This window comes from Hippocampus zosterae, chromosome 4 (assembly GCF_025434085.1).
Source record: "Hippocampus zosterae strain Florida chromosome 4, ASM2543408v3, whole genome shotgun sequence".
Lineage (NCBI taxonomy): Eukaryota > Metazoa > Chordata > Actinopteri > Syngnathiformes > Syngnathidae > Hippocampus > Hippocampus zosterae.
In genome coordinates, this window is record NC_067454.1 from 6859839 (window position 1) to 6878818 (window position 18980).

Genomic DNA, 18980 nt, shown 5'->3' on the forward strand with positions numbered 1-18980 from the left:
CACTTACTTTAAACTGTTTGCGCTTGTGTGCCAATCAAAAGAGCCAATCGGGTTGCGCTACTTCTTGCGTTATTTCCTGTAAAACGTTTTTACTTCCCGTGTGACTGAGTTACTTCCTTTGAAACCGCGTTGACTTCATTTCCGCTTGGATTTGCATTACTTCCTTCCTGTGAGGCCGCAATTGTTGGGTCACTTTCTGTGGGGCTGCACGACTTCCTCCGTGACTCTTATGTCTTATGCTGTACATTACATCGTGGGTGTTGTGCCTTTTTCCCGCAGGAAATGACTTTCTTCAAGTCAAGTCAAGTCAACGGTATTTATAGAGCACTTTCAAACAGCCATCGCTGCATACAAAGTGCTGTACATGGAGCAATTTAACATGCACAATAAACAGTAAGACAAATCGGTAATAAAAGACGGTAGAAAGCATTCATTCATTCATTCATCTTCTGAGCCGCTTGATCCTCACTAGGGTCGCGGGGGGTGCTGGAGCCTCTCCCAGCTGTCTTCGGGCACTAGGCGGGGGACACCCTGAATTGGTTGCCAGCCAATCACAGGGCACACAGAGACGAACAACCATCCGCACTCACACTCACACCTCGGGACAATTTAGAGTGTTCAATAAGCCTACCACGCATGTTTTTGGAATGTGGGAGGAAACCGGAGCACCCGGAGAAAACCCACGCAGGCCCGGGGAGAACGTGCAAACTCCACACAGGGAGGCCGGAGCTGGAATCGAACCCGGTACCTCTGCACTGTGAAGCCGACGTGCTAACCACTGGACTACCGGGCCGGTAGAAAGCACCAAACAGTAAAATCAAGAACAAATCTAAGTCATGCTGAGTCGAATGCCGAACAATACAAGTGAGTTTCAAGCTTCTTAGTGGCTAAAATGACCACAAGCCGCAAGGTTGAGCGCAGTGGTTCTTAACCTGGCTTCATCGATGAATCAGTCGCAGGGGTTCGACGGAGCCTCCGCCATGGAGGTTAAGACGCAGCCGACTCAACACGTCATTTCGTTACGATACACCCGCTTGGCCATCATTGGCTGCAGTTGATCACATGGCATTGCTTGTCCAAACAGTGCTGCGGGAAATTGAGTTCACTCAGTAGTCTACATGTGACTATGGTGATCGTACGTCGTGTGATGAAAAAAAAAAAGGTTTCATACATGCCATGTCAAGCAAAAAAAATGAATATGTCCAAGATGGATTCACATGCATCACGGGACACGATGGTGCTCGGCGCCCTATCTGCATCATTTGTCAAGTCAAGTTGAGCAAGTCTCGTCTCGCACCGGCAAAACTGAAGGAACACTTCTCGAATCATATTTTTATTTTTCACTAAGGGTTCCCGTTGGATGCGCAAATGAATTAGTTGGGTTCGATACCTCTAACAAGGTTAACAACCACTGGTTTAGCGCCATATGTGAAATTAGAAACATCAACATGACTCTGTGCTTGATTTTTGATGCTATTGCTTTAAATTCCAACCGACATATTAAAATTAAACGGGAGCATGTTCCCCATAGTGTAAAAAGTAGAACATATTACCTCCTCTTGGCACTGAATTGAACATGAAGTATAGCATTGAAAGAGGAATAATGAAGGAAGGGACTCATTTCAACTGTGTGTGTGTTTGTGTGTGTTTGTGTGTGTGTGCGATTTATGCCCACCGCCATGAACTTGGATCGGAGTTCAAAGGTTTAGAGCATGCGTGACGCCCAGAAGCATCGAGCGTTTTATGGATTTCTCTATTTACCACGTCCTTTGAGATCCTGTTTTATAAAAAGAAAAAAAGAGATTGCACAGTGGAGGTCTGAGGAAGGTCAGGCGGGATGCATTGCGTCATCAAGAACTCAAATAGCTTCGTATTTGAGGTCTTTTTATCGTATTTGAGGTCTGTATTAAATATACAGGTTATTTTTGCAAGTATGACGCTCATCTTTCGCGTCCTCGTTTAATGAGACTTCAACACGGTCGCTAAATGAAAGAAATGTTGTCTGTGACCGTTGCAAATTCACCCGAGCTCATTATTTCATTTGGAAATGAAGAGATGCCGTTTTATTCAGTTACTCAGGAGGGTTTTTTTTTCCCCCGTCCTCTTTGATGGCAGACGTCATTTTATACCGCAGCTCGCGCCAGGAGGTGGTGAAAATTTTCCAGGCTCGAGAAGTTGCGAACGGAATGGTGAAAATCATGCAGAACGGTTGGGGAATGGTGTCGCTCTGTTCTCGTCGAGGAGAACAGCGAGTGTGTTGAAGAAAAAAAACGGATTCTGGCAGGTGCTTGAAATTTCAAGGCTTGAAAGGAAAATTACATTTTTTAAGTACATCCTAGTGAAAACGGCGGCCTGGTAGTCCAGTGTTTAGCACGTCGGCTTCACAGTGCAGAGGTACCGGGTTCGATTCCAGCTCCGGCCTCCCTGTGTGGAGTTTGCACGTTCTCCCCGGGCCTGCGTGGGTTTTCTCTGGGTGCTCCGGTTTCCTCCCACATTCCAAAAATATGCATGGCAGGCTGATTGGACGCTCTAAATTGTCCCTAGGTGTGAGTGTGAGTGTGAATGGTTGTTCGTTTCTGTGTGCCCTGCGATTGGCTGGCAACCGATTCAGGGTGTCCCCCGAAGACGGGTGGGATAGGCTCCAGCACCCCCCGCGACCCTAGTGAGGATCAAGCGGCTCGGAAGATGGATGGATGGACATCCTAGTGACAACGTCCTTTGTTTTCATCTTTGTCAACTCATGGAAGATCGGGGCCTTTGCAGTGGTTATTTTAAATGTCTTTATTTCAGTAGTACAGCACTGCCATTCCCCCAAAAAATGGACGGTTGTACAGTCGGAGGCTCTGCCAGCTGAAGGAGAATACTCACCGTCTGCGCCGTTGCTCGTTAAAACTCTCTGCCCCATTCGGTACAACAAGCTCATAATTTCCGCATTTTTTGTTCTTGTTGTTTTTTCGGCCTTTCAACCCCCCCCCCCCCCCCTCCTCGAAATTGATGCTTGGATGTTGTGCATCTCCGTCAAGAGGGCTTCAAGTGAGGGGAAGGATGATAATACTAATGATGTGGCCCTCACTCGCGTGTTGCGTCGCTGGCATGAATATTCAAAGGAGTTTTTTCCAGGGCCCTGCAGAGAGGCGAGACTCGAAAGGTTTCATGTAGAGGGCAATAAAGGACAAAGCTTCAGGAGGTGATTAGCATTGTCTCACAAGATTCTGTCAGCACAATATTGGAGCTCATGTGCTTAAGTATGTCGGTGTGTGTATGTGTGTGTGTGTATTTAATGGTGGCACGGTGGTTGACTGGTTAGCACATGCGCCTCACAGTGCAGAGGGTCAGGGTTCGATTCTGGCTCAGGACTCCCTGCTTGGAGTTTTCATGTTCTCCCTGGGCCTGCGTGGGTTTTCTCCGGGTGCTCAGGTTTCCTCCCACATTCCAAAAACCTGCGTGGTACGTTTGAACGCTCGAGATTGTTCCTTAGGTGTGATTGTGAGCGCGAATGGTTGTTTGTCTCTGCACGCCCTGAGATTGGCTGGCAACCGGTTCAGGGTGTCCCCCGCCTACTGCCTGAAGACAGCTGGGATATGAGATTGGCTGGCAACCGGTTCAGGGTGTCCCCCGCCTACTGCCTGAAGACAGCTGGGATAGGCTCTAGAACGCCCGCCACCTTTGTTAGCACATGCGGATTAAAAAAAGCACTCCGCATCGTAGCATGCTAATGGATCACCATGTTTGTGTGCACCACACAAATCATTTCTCTCAAAAAATATGTATAATTATACGCTATCCCGCACGCACAATTTTAACCTCTTGTCAACCGTTCAAGTCAGTCAAGTCAAATTCAAGTCAAGCCTTTCAAACGTTTGGGCCAATCCACGCCCAAAATTTGGCGACTTCAGTCTGAGCCGAGTCAAATCATGTGACCTGAATCGCCCACTTCTGCTCCATGTTAATTTTCACAATTTATTGCTGTTTTTGCCACGCGCCACGGCGAAAATCAATGGCGTACTTACGCAGAGTGAAATTGACCGCCTGTGAAATTGCAATCAAACAGGCGCTATTACCCATAACCAACGAGACACTACAAAGATAAATGATGTTTGCAAATCCCTCCGCCCCCTTGGAATTTGCTTGAAATGACAGTATATCACATGTGTTCCATAGATTACATTAAAGGAGGACGTAATAAAGCTTCTCTTGGGCATCTTGACTTGAAAGAATATTCCATTTGCAAAGGATTTGAAGGCTCTTTTGCAACAAATTTGTGTAATTTAATCAGCGACTCTACAGGATTCACTTTCAGACTAACTTTTTTTTGTGCGTATTTACGGATCCCCAGACATGCCACTGGAAAAAGATTCAATTGTGGACATGCATAACCTCCGCACAAAATGCTCATTTGTGGCGAAGCCGTGGTCGGCAATGAGGCATACCCTGGGTACACTGTCGGTCTGTGGAAGCAAACGGAGCACATGTTCAGCAAGAATATCATATCTATCACTACTTAAACTGTTTTGCCGCTGATTTGTGGAAGAGTCAACAACCTAGCGAGCTTTCCTGTGAAAGACAACAACTTCGCTCAGTTTTCTTTTTTGCACCGGTTGCACCTGCGACCCGACATGATGATGATAGATAAGTGCGATAGAAACTGGATGGCTACTTATCACAAAAAAATGCTTGTGAACGTGGCCTAAAGTTTGAAAAAAAAATGGTAACTTGAAATTCATATTTGATCGGCAAAATTGCTTTTTGGCTTATGTTAACGAATACAAAACCATGGCTGGAGTGACATCAATCGAATGAATTTGGAATTTGCTGAAATGCTTATTTACGAGCCACCATGCTTCCGAGAGAATATTGGAGTGACAATTGGGGGGTTTTCATTCTGTGCTAAAAACAATTTTGCCTGCTCCATGTCGAGGAAGAAAAAAAAGAACATACCGTGAGACAAACAACAGTCTATAAGCCTTGCTAAATCCACCACGGGTTATCTTGAACCCGTGCTGGATGCAATGAAATCACCATACATTTGAACAAAACAAATGCGGCGTCATAGGGAGTTGTCGTTCCGGCGTTAAACACGCTGAAAGACGTGAGACGTGAAGCGTAGCGTCGGCAGAAGCAACAGCCGAGACGAAACGTGTAAAAACACGGTGCAAGGAGGCAAAGTGGGGGGGGGGCGGGGGGGAACTCCTCCAGAGGGAAGCAATTAGACCTTGGGAGATTTCAATTACCACCGCGATGGGCCTTTCAAGATCAATAAGCGGCCTTGTACGTCGACGTGATGGTCGTCCGAGGGGCTCATCACGTTAGCAAATGCTTTGGTAAAATGCATCCTCCTCCTCCTCTCCCCTTTACTTCTTAGAGTGTGTGTGTGTGTGTTTGCGTTGCTAAATATTCTTGCGTTTTATAAACGGCAACACCATGCGATGGATCCACACAAGCCTACATGAGCGACCATTAGGGGTGAGGAGATCAAATAGTACAGCTGAACCAAAACAAGATTGGAAAATATCGCATGGTTGCCCCCCCCCCCCACCAACCTGCTTCTTCTTCTCCTCCTCTTCCTCCGCTGCGCCTCCTCCTCCTTTTCTTCTTTTGCATCACTGAAGGCAACAGGCATGCTAATCTGAAACAATAGTGCATAGGAGCAACACCTTTTATGGTAGCAAACAAAATGATGGTGAGATGCAGACTGCAGTATATTCTTACTGTCTAGCGTTTTGTTTATCAATGTTTTCCTTCAATTTACAATTGAACAGATTTACAATTAAAAACAGACAACCAAAATTAAGATAAGAGAGAAGTAACGGAATACAAGGAGGAGGCTTTACCCTCACCCACAAGGAAAATCTCCATTGTTAGGGAGTTCAGTAGCTTTTGGGCAAGGCATATTAGTTCATATCTATTGACCCAAAATAAAATAGCCCCAGCAGGCGCAGCTATTTTTCATTTTCATTGACTATCTGCAGAGTACAATAAAATCTCAAGATTATCAGGGAAGCACTTCAACCTCACAGTGCACAGGTTGTGGGTTCAATCCTGGCTCCGGCCTCCCTGTGTGGAATTTGCATGTACCTGCGTGGGTTTTCTTCGGGTATTCCGGTTTCCTCCCACATTCTAAAAACATGGATGGCAAGCTGATTGAACACTGAATTGTGAGTAGATCTGAGTGTGGATGGTTGTTCGTCTCTGTGTGCCCTGCGATTGGCTGGCGATCGGTTCAGGGTGTCCCCCGCCTACTGCCCGAAGACAGCAGGAAATAGCCTCCTTGTGAGGATAAAGTGGATCAGAAAATTGATGGAGAAATGGATTATCGGGGAAATCTGGAGCTGCCCAGTGTCAGAAATTTTGGTCTTGGGTTTGATCAGTGGCTTGCTTCAGTTGGAATGTAGTATCTTAAATCTGTGCAGGGTACAAGAAAATGTCAAGACGATCAAGCAATTTGGGGAGGTATTTTTTGGGGGGGGGGGTGGGGGGAAGTCACATCAGCTTTAGGTTAACAGGGGGCAAAAATTAAGATCACAAAGGAATTTACACTGTTGGCTTGGTTATGTTCTGCTATGCTGCATCCGGCACACAATTTGTGTTGAATACGCGCAAGGGTTCAACAAATACCAAGACTCGGAAACCACTCCAGTTTACCGAGGCATAATTGTGGTTATTAGAAAGAGAAAACAGCACCATCTACTGGAGAACGCTCGCCCTTGCCCTAATCCAACGCATTACTTCAAGAAGGTTGCGGATGCCATCCCCGACACTTGCCCCCATCCCCCCCCCCCTCCTCATCCGTTATCCATCACGTCCACCCTCCAAACTGGAAGTGACAAGCCACTTAGGCGAAGGTGTCTACGCCTAGCAGACCCCAGTCCGCTTTCCCCCGCTTTCCTTCGACTACCACCCATCAGCAGCCATGTAGGCCCATTTACAACTGTCAGCCTGATTAAATGACAGCTGGTTTAAGGACATGTTGCTGGTTATATCTGGGGGTGCGGTGGGGGTGGGGGAACATCCAGAGTAATAAACATCATCGGTTCCGCTTCCTTAAATCTGCCAATAAAGCTTCCACCCGTCACTATGGTGACCATAAAAACTCATGTCAGATGACTCCATAGTCTTGAATGGACTCTTTTAACTCCTCTTTACTTATTTTATTCTTCTTTCCCCACAGGTATGAAGCTCAGTGGAACTGTGCTGCAATCCAGGGAGGTATGTTTACTACACAGATACACACACACGCACACACGCAATAGCTCTTCTCTACAGCAAAAGGAGTGATTGTCGGCCTTGTATCTCTCAGCGTGTCTGATGGCATCAGTGTAAGAGGAGCTGACCTCGAGCAGTATCCAGCACCGCGTCTTAGTCGGATCAAACTACTTCCCGAGTTGGAGCACAACACCCCTTGTTTTGAATTGTGTCCCCGCCAAGAGACTTATGTTATCAAAGACTATTCCGTGGGATTTTTTTCCCAAACAAACAAATAAGTGCCAATATTTTTAAATGGAAATTTTCTAATATATACTATATAATGTATAGATAGATAGATATATTATTCATAACATTTTATTCGTGCATGGTATTGCTTCAATTAGTTAATATGCCAAACGTGAAATGGAAGGCAGCAAAAGCAATTTAGGAGCTGTACAGCTCACGATGCCTAGAAATTGATATCCGGTCATTTGTTCAGAATTAACACTGATATTATAATTATGTTCTGATATTCTTTGCTCACAATCCTTGTCAAATGTTATTTATTTTAGGGCCATCATTCTGGGCGAAAAGGACATTTTTAGCAATTAGAAATAAACATCACATCTGGCGTGTTTGTGAAAAGCATATGCATGGGGAGCATGTTTGTTGTAGACCCCCCCTTCCCCCCCCCACACACACCCACACTGTCACAAAAGGTTAGCATCTCCACTTCGCCACTCAAACCTCACATAAATTGTGTAGTTGCATGAAAAAATCAAAAGAGTTGTACGCTTTACTTGTCCGTCTAAAAATGGCAAGCCTAGTATAGAAGAAAAGCAGAAAAGTGTCGGCTATGAAAGTGTACTCCGAAGCAGTCATCGCTCAGGTGCCAGTCTATATGAAAAAAAAATGCCAGATTTGAACTCCAGATTGAAAGGTCATATGAATTTGTACACAGCCATAGACGATCCAGCCGTCGGTCTGTGGCGTCCGGAAGCCTCTTTGGCCGCGAGCTAGATGTTGGCTAGCACCTCTCATCGTGGAATGGATTCGGATTGTATTCCAGCCACCAGATGCTTAAAGCGGATATATTTTGGCAGCTCAAACATATCGGAATGCGATAGCATATGCTAGACATACGAACGCATTTGATTGACAGATGAAAGTTTAGCAGCGCTAAAGCTGACAGAGCTGAAAGAATGTCTGTTTTTCACTACTTGAAGCCAGGTGTCATATACATGGCATTTTATTTATTTTTTTTATTTTTCATGATGATTCATTTTAAATGGCCATACTGTGTTGGTGTGTCAGCTTCATAAGACGTTTTTGTTTTCACTTCAGAGGGACTTTGTTGTGTATGCTTTTTGCAACAGGCATATGGCCGCAAAAACAAACAAACATCAAAATGCTGAAAAATCTTGAATTGACCAAAAGTTCTTTTTAAAAACTTCCAACGTAGACAACTCGATTGTGGAGTAGATTTACAACAGGGTCTTTATCCCGTCTCACCACGCAGAGCTTGTTGGCCTTTTATTCAGCCTGCAGGGATGATCCCAGAACCAGGATGACATCACTGTCGCATCGTACTGGTAAAATGAGTCCAGTAATCTGATGAAACCATCAAAACGTTTCATTGAAATCAAACCTCAGTATGCACGGTGGCCCTAGGCATCATGACCATTAGAATATTCAAATTGAAACATGCCACTAAGTGTTTATGATCCATCTCTATAATGGCAGCACCTAATCATTGGTCCAAGATGGATTTGGCCGCTGTGTAACTTCAACATGGTGCAACACTGCCATCTAGCGGTGCACTTCAGAACTAAGTGTTGCACTGTGTGGGTGGCAGCTCACAAAAAAAACATTCATTGCTTGGTTTTTTTTCACCGTTTTATTTGGATTCGTTGAATCTGGTCACAACGGGTGTCTTTCAATTGCCTCACGTAATAGTACCGGCCTCCTAGGAGTAGAGTTTATCAGGTCTAGGATTGTGTATTGATTGTGTCCTGTGCAATGTTGCTCCACGCATCCTCCTGAGCGATGGCGCTCAAGTTGCCAGCCATTGATTGGCTTGGCAGGACATTTTAGTGATGTTTTGTAATCCACTTGTTAACATGCAGTATTAGCTATTATTGATTTCTTTAATTTATGTTTTTTTTGGGTGGGGGTATGTTTTTCATTGAATTATAATTTGTAGTACTTATTTGTAGTGATTTATTTCGACATCAGAGATTATTTATTAGTCAATATACTGAAGCCCTATGGAGGGGTACATGGTTGAAAGTAACCATGATGTTAAAAATCTCAAAAGAAAATGTCTGGACTACGAATAACAGCGATATCCTGTTTTTTCCAAAACATTTGCAAGCTGCAACTTTATTTCTTTTTTATTATTATTTTTTTGTGCTGCCTTTGATGTGCATGTTATTCTGATTGTCTATTGTTGTGTGCATTGTGACTGCTTTAGTTTTATTGTTTTGATATTGGTCTTTGAACGCCTTTGCATTTGTCTTGCTTCATGTTACGGTGTCCAATGAAATACCGTCTCTACAATAAATTACTAAAAAGAATAACAATTCCATAGTTTCCCCTTGAAAATGATATGATGTGGACCAAAATATTACCTACGATGCATCTCGGTTTGTCTGAAGGTTCATAATATTAAAGTAAGTCAATTTAATTTCCTTTTTCCGATTTATTGGTGATAATCTAGTGAAACGGTACTCATAAGATAAGATAAGATATCCTTTATTCGTCCCACACTGGGGAAATTTACAGCCTCCAGCAGCAAGAATGTATGTAGAAAGAAGAAAGGAGAAAGAGAAAAAAAAACAACAAACATCTTTCAATTAAATACAATATGAACACAATGGATAAATCGCAGTACTATTTACAATTTTACTTCACATAATTTAATTATGTGTTTTATGTCAGCTGTTTCTCCTCAGGACAAATGCACCCCAAAAAGAAAAAGCTAAAAGATAAGCAGGAAATATTGTTCAAATACTGAGTAATACTGAACTAAGACTTTTAGTTTGTCAGATTTTTTTTTTTAAACATGTGTCTGCTGTTACCATTGCTACATAAACCAAACTCAGGCACTTACACTAAGGAAACTTACACTAAGTTTCCAATCCACCATTAAATAACGGGAAATAACATAAAATAGCATAGGCATTCATCATACCAAACACAAAGACCACAAGGCTAAAGCAAATGCTAAATTAAGATATGATGATCTAAATTAAGATAAGGCCTTTAATTTAGCTTCAGGTCACCTCATTCACAGGCAATGGCAAAGCTAGCATGTTAGCATTACCGTAATAATGCTACACAAGCTGTGTAAAATGAGGAACTAAGAGAAACAAATTTGAAAGATTGCACAAATAAGCATGTACATATTTAACATCTCCCCTCCCCAGACTGTTTCTCCTCAGGACAAAGACCAAGGAAAATCTAACGGCTATCAGGAGCACCACATGGCTGAGGTCGTAGTGCCGAGTCCAATCACCCCCATGCAGTTCCCGCAGTTCTGGAAGAGAGAACAGCTGGTCACAGGTGGATCTCAAGAACAGGACTTGGGCTCGCAGCACATCTCCAAGAAGCACCGCAAGCTCTTGAAAACAAGTCCTCCCATCCAGCGCATCAACAAGTCTCCCTCCTCCGCCTCCTCCTCTTCTACATTGCCAGGATTGTTTTCCCTCCAGCGCTGGAGGAAGCTCACCCGCATCCTGGAGCAACGTCGGCAGCTCACCAAGGAGATGTGCGCTAAGTACAAGAGCAACGCCTCCAAGACCATCACGCAGCACCTCGTGACGAACATCTTTGTGGAGGACAAGCACAAGCTCCTCTACTGCCAGGTGTTTTGGAGGGGGGGGATGATTTGTTCCAATATAGAGGACGGCTCATGTCACTCACGAGGCCATTGTTTTGTTTTGGTTTTTTTTTTTTTGTTGTTTGCTTGTTTTTAACACAAAATGGGCAAAATATTTGGTTAGTACTAAAACGGATTAATGGCATTTCAAATCATTTCAATGGGTCAGATTGATTTGAAAATCAAGTCAATTGAGTTACGAAGCTAGTTCAGAGAATGAACTCGTAAGCTGAAGGTACCACTATATTTTTGCCATTTGATGGTACCGGTACTTTAGTGCCATACTGTGGCCGTTTGAGAAGGAGCGTGAATATGAATCATATCGGAATATACATATATCCTTCAAGACATAGTGACTTCATGGGCTAATGAGAGGGGACAATAAAGAAGGATGCAATTTACACATAACATTCTATCAGCCATGCAGACAGTCATCATAATACCCAAACAAATTTAGTGAGCAAATAAATGTATACATTTTGGAAGTGTCACACTAACAATGCACTCTATTTTATCGACATACAGTGTATATACAGTACTGACCTATTGTCTCTAGCATAAATATGAGAGGATCAGAAAGCTGCAGTTCACACAGAGAGCTACACTTTACTACCTCTGCTCATAACTGAAAAGCAAATCTCCGGTTGGTTATGAGCATTTTGAAAATTTCTAATACAGTATAGGCTAGCTAATGGGTGGGCAAACTATGGCCCGCGGGCCAAATCCGGCCCCTTGGTCTTTTTAATCCGGCCCGCCGTCGGTTGGTACACAATTAATGGTTCCATGTCAACGACTGCATTCATTTCATTTGGACTTGTAATGACAGGCATTTCAACGCCAGGTGGCACAGTTGAAGTTGCAGAGCATAGGGAGGAAGGGGGAGACGATACGGAAGCCCGCAGTAGCGCCAAGTCAAGCAAATCCCGTTCGATACGACAGAATAATGTACTCTTAAAGTCTGAAAAACGTGCCCAAAAATGCAAATTACTGCTTTTTAAATAAAGAAATCTAATTAATATTATGTCGAATTTAGTTCACCCTTTTGATCCGGCCCTCCATAATATTTTCTGGTTCTCATGTGGCCCTATGCAAAAAATAATTGCCCACCCCTGGGCTAGCTGATGACGGATGGGCCCACTCGCAAGACAGCATACTACTGCACATGTACTTTATGTTACAGGACAAATAATAACAGATATTTTTTTTTCCAAAACAGGTGCCCAAGGCGGGCTGCTCCAACTGGAAGCGGACATTGATGGTGCTGGCGGGCATAGCATCGGACCCTCAAACCATCAATCACTATACCGCCCACATGGGCAACACTCTGAAGACCCTGAGCAGCTTCGACCGACAGGGCATCATGCGGCGTTTGGGCAGCTACACCAAAGTGTTGTTCGTACGAGAGCCACTCGAGAGGATAGTGTCGGCCTACAGGGACAAGTTCGAGAACCCCAACGAATACTACCACACGTTCTTTGGGAGGCCCATCATCTCCAAGTACAGGCCCAATGCCTCCAGGTCGGCCTTGGAGTCGGGCAATGGTGTCACCTTCCAGGAGTTTGTGCAGTACCTGCTCGACGTGCACCGGCCCGTGGGCATTGATGTCCACTGGGAGGCGGCCAACCAGCTGTGCAACCCGTGCCTCATTGACTACGACTTCATCGGCAAGTTCGAGAACATGAAGGAGGAGTCCGACCTGCTATTGCGCTTGGCCGGAGCGCCGCGCAACCTAACGCTGCCCAACTTCAAGGACCGGAACTTGGCCGACGAGAGGACCTCATTGAAGATCACGCAGAAGTATTTTGCCCTGCTCGGCCCATTGGAGAGGCAGCGGGTGTATGATTTTTACTACATGGACTATGTCATGTTTAATTATTCCAAACCTTTTCAAGTACTTAACTGACAGACTCTCGTAAAACTTCTTGCCGCCACTCTGCAGCTATTCTACATCAATCATCTGATGAAGGATTTGTGTATGTTTGTTTGTTGGTTTGTTTAAAAAAAAAAACAACTTTGTACCAGATTACAAAATGCAAAAATATGCATAATGCTGCATTAGGTTGACGGCCACCACTTGACAATAAGAGTACCCTTTGTAAAGGGTTTATAAATGTTTTTTTAAATTGCTTAGGAGCAAGTTTATTAATGCTTTGTAAATCATGCTGTAAAGTCATAAGTGTCGCAATACACAGCAAATTAATTGAGTTTAAATGTATTAACTGATGCACTGGCATATTCAAACAAATTCTAATGCAGTTCGATATATGTATTGGAAAAACCTACAACAGTGGCTAGACTTGGGTTCAAATGCTGCTTTCTGCTGACATGCAGTGCACATCAGTCTCTACAGTGGGCAGCAATGTTTGGGATAGCACATTCCAAAAGTAACCTGTCAAAGCAATCTTACATTAGTAGAAAGTAGAAACGTAGTAATATTAAAGAATTACTCATTATATTTTTATTATATTATTACTGTTACTGAGTCCAAGGATGCGTTACAATAGCAGGGCCACAAGACAAACACATATAGAGAAAGGGACTAATTCAACCATTTTCTTTGTAGATTGCTAACTGAACCTATCTAGCTAGCTACCTAGCTGGCCAGCAAGCTAGCTAGCTAGCTTGATCGATATATCTTTTGTTCGACCACTTACTACATTTAATCTATTACTATCATTTGGTGACAAATAATCAGTTATACTTCAATACATAAAAAGTACTTTGTCTTATTTATCCTATTTACAATAGGAACAAATATTGGCAATATAAACTTCCCTTTCCCATGTGTGCAAATTAATTTGAGTATGTTGATCATTTTATTTGTGCTGTATCGTCTGGGATTAATTATTGGACCAAATATCAGTTATAATAACGATATTAATAAAAACATCCTATTATTAATACAAATATTCATCAAAGCCAGTGATCTTCTCCCCATAGAGTGAAAACACTGAACATTATCCTCCACACTATGATATGAAGACTCACACATGTATAAGAAAACTACTTTGAAAAAGCTGCCCACTGTCATGACTGACATGCAACTTTGACACCAAGATAAGTCACGCTTAGAGAACAGCAACTGTAGGAAGTAAACCGAAATATGTTTTTATTGAATTTATTCCGTTTTATTTCATCAAGTGACTGCGCAAAATAAAATCGTCTCCATCAAACTGATTTTGTGCAAACACTGCAAATCAAATCAAGTAAATTCAACACTGTGTTTTTTTCAGTGTAGATTTTAACCTCTTACGATTGACAAAGACATGATCATCTAATCAATCACAGGCCTTGTAAATGGGTAGCCCCTTATTGTAAAATGGTGCCTGTTTGTGTGATGTTGTTAAAAGTACTATTGACTATCCTTGAATGCAAACTCTATATTATTGACTAGTACTCGGCGAAGTAGACTTTTCAAAAGAGAAATGTTCATGCTTCTTTTCGGGGCAAAACAAAATCGTTGTTTCATAGTGTTCAACAGACTTTAAATTATGTCTTGCTGTCAGTCAAATAGAAAAAAAACTAAATGCCTTTCCACCAGATGGATTGCCTACTTGACTTTAAGCGACTATGGCATCCGTATACCTCTATATATCAGTGTATACTAATACACATTTGATGTATATGGTTTTGCTCAATGTAAAGTCCTAAAATTGACTAAAGCCCCTTACCCCCGCGAACCCCCTTTCAAATGTGTCCAGTGCTGTCCACTCTGGAGCTGTATGCACTTATGGTAGCATTTTTGTACTTTTATGCCGTGTTAGGTTTGTGCTTTGAAATACTATTCGTCACTTGGAGGTATTTACTTGGGCATCCAGGTATTTACAGGGTACACCGTGTTGCTGACTGTTTGTGGTACACACTTTCCAAAGGGTATTGATAGCAGCGATGTACAAAATTTTGCATTCCACAAAACAATGCAGATTTGGTTCTTTGACAATCTAAAAATAAATAGCGAGGGTGTTGAAACGGTAAAGATATGGGGAATTTTGTAGAATTTTGTGCAAAATGTCAATTCGAAATATTTCAACAAAAGTTTGTTCCTGTACCTTCATTTTTACATCAAAATCAATACTCTGTATTCAATATCATACCACATAACACAAAGGAAATGTGGGCACTCTGAGTGGCCCCTCCCGTCCTCTCCCCTAATTGCGGAAGCCGCTGATATGGTCCATGATATACGTTTATGGATGCGTGTTAATTTTGAAACCAACCCCTGTTCTGTGTGAATAATAAAATACATCATTTCGCCAATTGGTTGTATGAAATAAAATCATCTGGATCGAAAGACTTTTTTAAGTATACATTACAACTACTTCAAAAATATCTCTGGATCCAGATTATTTTATTTTTTTGCCCCCACTTGATGAAATGTAATTGAGTAAATTCAACACGCCAATGTTTGAAGTGTGCATTCCTGGACTGTATTAATTATAAAATGGAAACAAGTTGGTTGAGGTCAAACAGGCGAGACAGCACTATCTTCTGGATCTGGTGAAACATTGCCCCTGATACAGAGTCAGCGATACAGATTATGAGCGGTGTTAATTTTTTATTTTTATTTTTTGTTTATTGAACATAAAACATATACAGTAATAATTTGACAGAAAATAAGGTAGATAAAATAGTAAAAAAGAAAGAAATCTGTCTTCATTCAACACAGTTATTATGTTCAAGGGAGTAGGAAGAAGTAAAAATCGTATCTATTGAATCTTATTGATTATTATCGAATTTAAAATATATGTTTTAAATGAAACCAGCAGTCTGTTGCCACTGGGAATCACGTACCATTTAAAAATGTTTCGGTCTGCCACTAATTGTTTCAATTATTTTTTTTCCAATTTCCAACTAAATTCTTGAACATTTTCCCCTTTGACTCCCTGCAAACTGGCTAGTCAGTAACACTGTACCCAACACTACGCACAGACACGCGCATACTACACACCACTTACCACACCCAGTCTGCAGCCTTGTATAAGGTTTTTTCCACTCTTTATTGTGTACAATTGTAAAATGGGCATTCAGATGACTCTATATTTTTCTATCTATTTCTAATATATCTCTCTATATATACACACACGCATATATATCTACTCGATACATAATCAGTACTTCTTTGTGTGAAGTTAAATTTCTTTTGTTTGATGTCATGGATTGTTATGCCAATGTGTTGCCACCAGCGATTAAAAAAAAATAATTGTCAAAAGTGAAAAGCTTCAGACAATGTTGGACTTCAATGAATTTGTGTTCGGTGTGCTTGGTTGCACAGATTTCTAACGCACTTGTCAATCACGATACAATTGTTTCATCGTGAGAATGGACGTTGCTCACCAAGTGACCAAACCACCAAATAATTGTTCTCGTCTTTTTGTCTTCGTGGGAGTGCAAATCTCAACATCCCCCCAGCTTTCTTTGTGTGAATATGGCTGTTGCACATGAAAAACGCAAGGACAAGCTCCTCCCACCCTGTTAGACGCTGCAGATCCGAGTGCCCAATTCAATTGAATGGCTATAATTCGATGTTCATTTCCATGTATGTTTCAAGTGACACATCCAATATGGCAGTGACCCTTTGAATTCCTCCACGAGCCTGCCATCAGCTTCCCACTTCATTGATGGACACACACACATACATTTGAAAGTAGCTGCTTAGCAGCCTACCCGGAAGGGGTCTGGAGACTTTTTCCGCTGATTTGGACTCTCATGTGTCACTCTGCCTTCTTAACCATGTCATAGTATTTCATTTCTTTAATCCCAGGATAGCGGGGCACCTTTCAAAAATGGACAAAGGTGACGTCATCCCTGGGAGGTGCCCCCGCACTGAACACCAAGTGCAGTGTGAAAAGGCTTTATTTTGATTTTACAGTATACCATATCGCTGGTGATGGGCGGAATCCTCGTACCTCCAAAATCATCACTTTTCAGGAGACTTAAAAAAAAACGTCATGCTGCATTGTCAAAGAGTCCAAGCCATTTTCAACATATTGCAATGATAAATAATTTCTAGAAATAACACCAACATGTGGAAAAAAATGTGAAATTTATCAAATTGTGACATAGTAGGTTCCTGCCCAATCCCAGCGACATTCGGTAGCAACTGTACGGTACATTAAATGCATATCTCCACTGTTATTGCTTGGTCCAGTCCAACAAAAATGGCATTTATGTTCCTTTTTGCGCTTCATTTTAGAAATTCGAAGCATTCTTGTCTTTCGAACTTTGTCTTCGTGTCCTTCAACATCCATGTGGACTTTTTAGCTGAGGATAATGCTCCCAAACCAAGGAAAGTTCCAGCCCCAGAAAATGAAAATATGCCCATCACCAAGCACAATGTGTGTACTTTTCTAATAAATGCAGTATATGATGCTTACATTGCAGGTCTCCGGTGGTTAACAAAGTTCAACACAAATGCCACTAAACTTCTTTATTCGCCTTATAATGCGCACTATTAGTAAGTCTCGCGCCAAGGCACATATTTTAAAGCAAGGTATGTCACGATATATGAGGTACTTTCTTTGGGTTGACTACGCGCTTTTGTGCTTTGCGTGACAAAATGCTCTGTAACAATGTTATTTGTTTTCCTTTTTTGTGATTGAGTGGAAATCTACATTATTGACACCTACCGTCTACACCCTGTAATCAAATTTGGTGCTGCGACCCCTTACGGTGACTCGGTATTTATATATGTATTTATTTGCTATACTGTGATGGCTTCTGCATAGTTCCAAAATCTAATTTTTGATTAGGTCTTGGTCTGATTCCCGGATGATTATAAGCCCCACTCCTTGCTCAAAGAAATAATCCTCCATCATAAATATTGCTTTTAATTGCCCCTCCACGAAACATGATTTATCTGTGTGTGCGTGTGTGTCACGTGTGGACTGAAAGCATTCAGTGACGGAAGTAACAAGTGAATGTATAACTGTTAATCATTGGTGCAATTGTGTAGGGGAAAAAAAATTGTAGAAGGAAAAAAAATGATTTTGAGCTCTGTCTTATTTTACACTGCCAATCAAATAGTGACTTTTCAGGAAGACATTTTTCAGGTGGCTCTTTTTTCCGGCTGATGAGTGTGTGTACTAATAAATTTGTCCTGAGCATTTTAAAGCTGTCTCGTGTAATCTTTTGAAACAAATGAATTGTGAATATTTATCAACTGCTCAGAAAAAAAATAAAGGAAATACTTAAACAATAAAATGTAACTCCAAGTGTTCCCTTTATTTTTTTCTGAGTAGTATATTTAATGATAGTATTTTAAAAATTATTTGTAGTTATTTTCAGCATACTGAAAATGACCATGCCAAATGATTATCCATCCATCCATCCATCCAACCCCTTCTGGGGCACATGGGGCAGCAGCTTTATTAGGTAGGCCCAGATTTCCCTCTCCCCCAGCCACTTCATCCAGCTGTTCCAATGGGGGGGATTCATTCCCAGGCCATTCAGGAGACATAATCTCTCCAGTGTGTCCTGGGTTTCCTGGGTTCAGCGTCTCATTCTTCGTGAGGTGCCCTAAACACCTCACGAGGGAAACATTCAGAGGGCACAACAGGCCCGAGCCACTTCATCTGCCGCCCCCAAATGTGGAGTGAGCAGCAGCTCTATTCTACGCCCTCCCAGATGACACATCCCCGACGCAGAGAGGAAACTCATTTCGGCCGCTTGTATCCATGATCCTGTTCTTTTGGTCACTACCCACATCGAAGGAAAGACGAGATGCAATGCTGAGGTCATCAAACCACAAAAGGTCATCGTGCATGTGGAGACTAGTTTGGCGATCCCTCAGGTTCCCTCGAGGATCCTGATGACGGTCGAAAACTGGTCTGTTCACGCTAACCTGTTTTGGGGGTTTTGGTCACAACATTCCACACACTGTATAGCATATTCTAATGTTGCATTGTTATATTACAAA

At 42.3% G+C, this 18980-nt stretch overlaps 1 protein-coding gene across 2 annotated transcripts in view; it reads left to right on the plus strand.

Annotated features, from left to right (window-relative positions):
* chst8 (carbohydrate (N-acetylgalactosamine 4-0) sulfotransferase 8) overlaps positions 1-18175 on the plus strand; it is a 136585-nt gene extending 118410 nt beyond the window's left edge. For both annotated transcript variants that reach the window (XM_052064370.1, XM_052064368.1), the window contains exons 3-5: positions 7169-7206; positions 10614-11051; positions 12282-18175. In XM_052064370.1, the coding sequence (XP_051920330.1) occupies positions 7169-7206; positions 10614-11051; positions 12282-12968 (1163 nt within the window). In that variant the 3' untranslated portion in view covers positions 12969-18175. The remainder of the gene's footprint in view (positions 1-7168; positions 7207-10613; positions 11052-12281) is intronic.
* Positions 18176-18980: the final 805 nt, after the last annotated feature.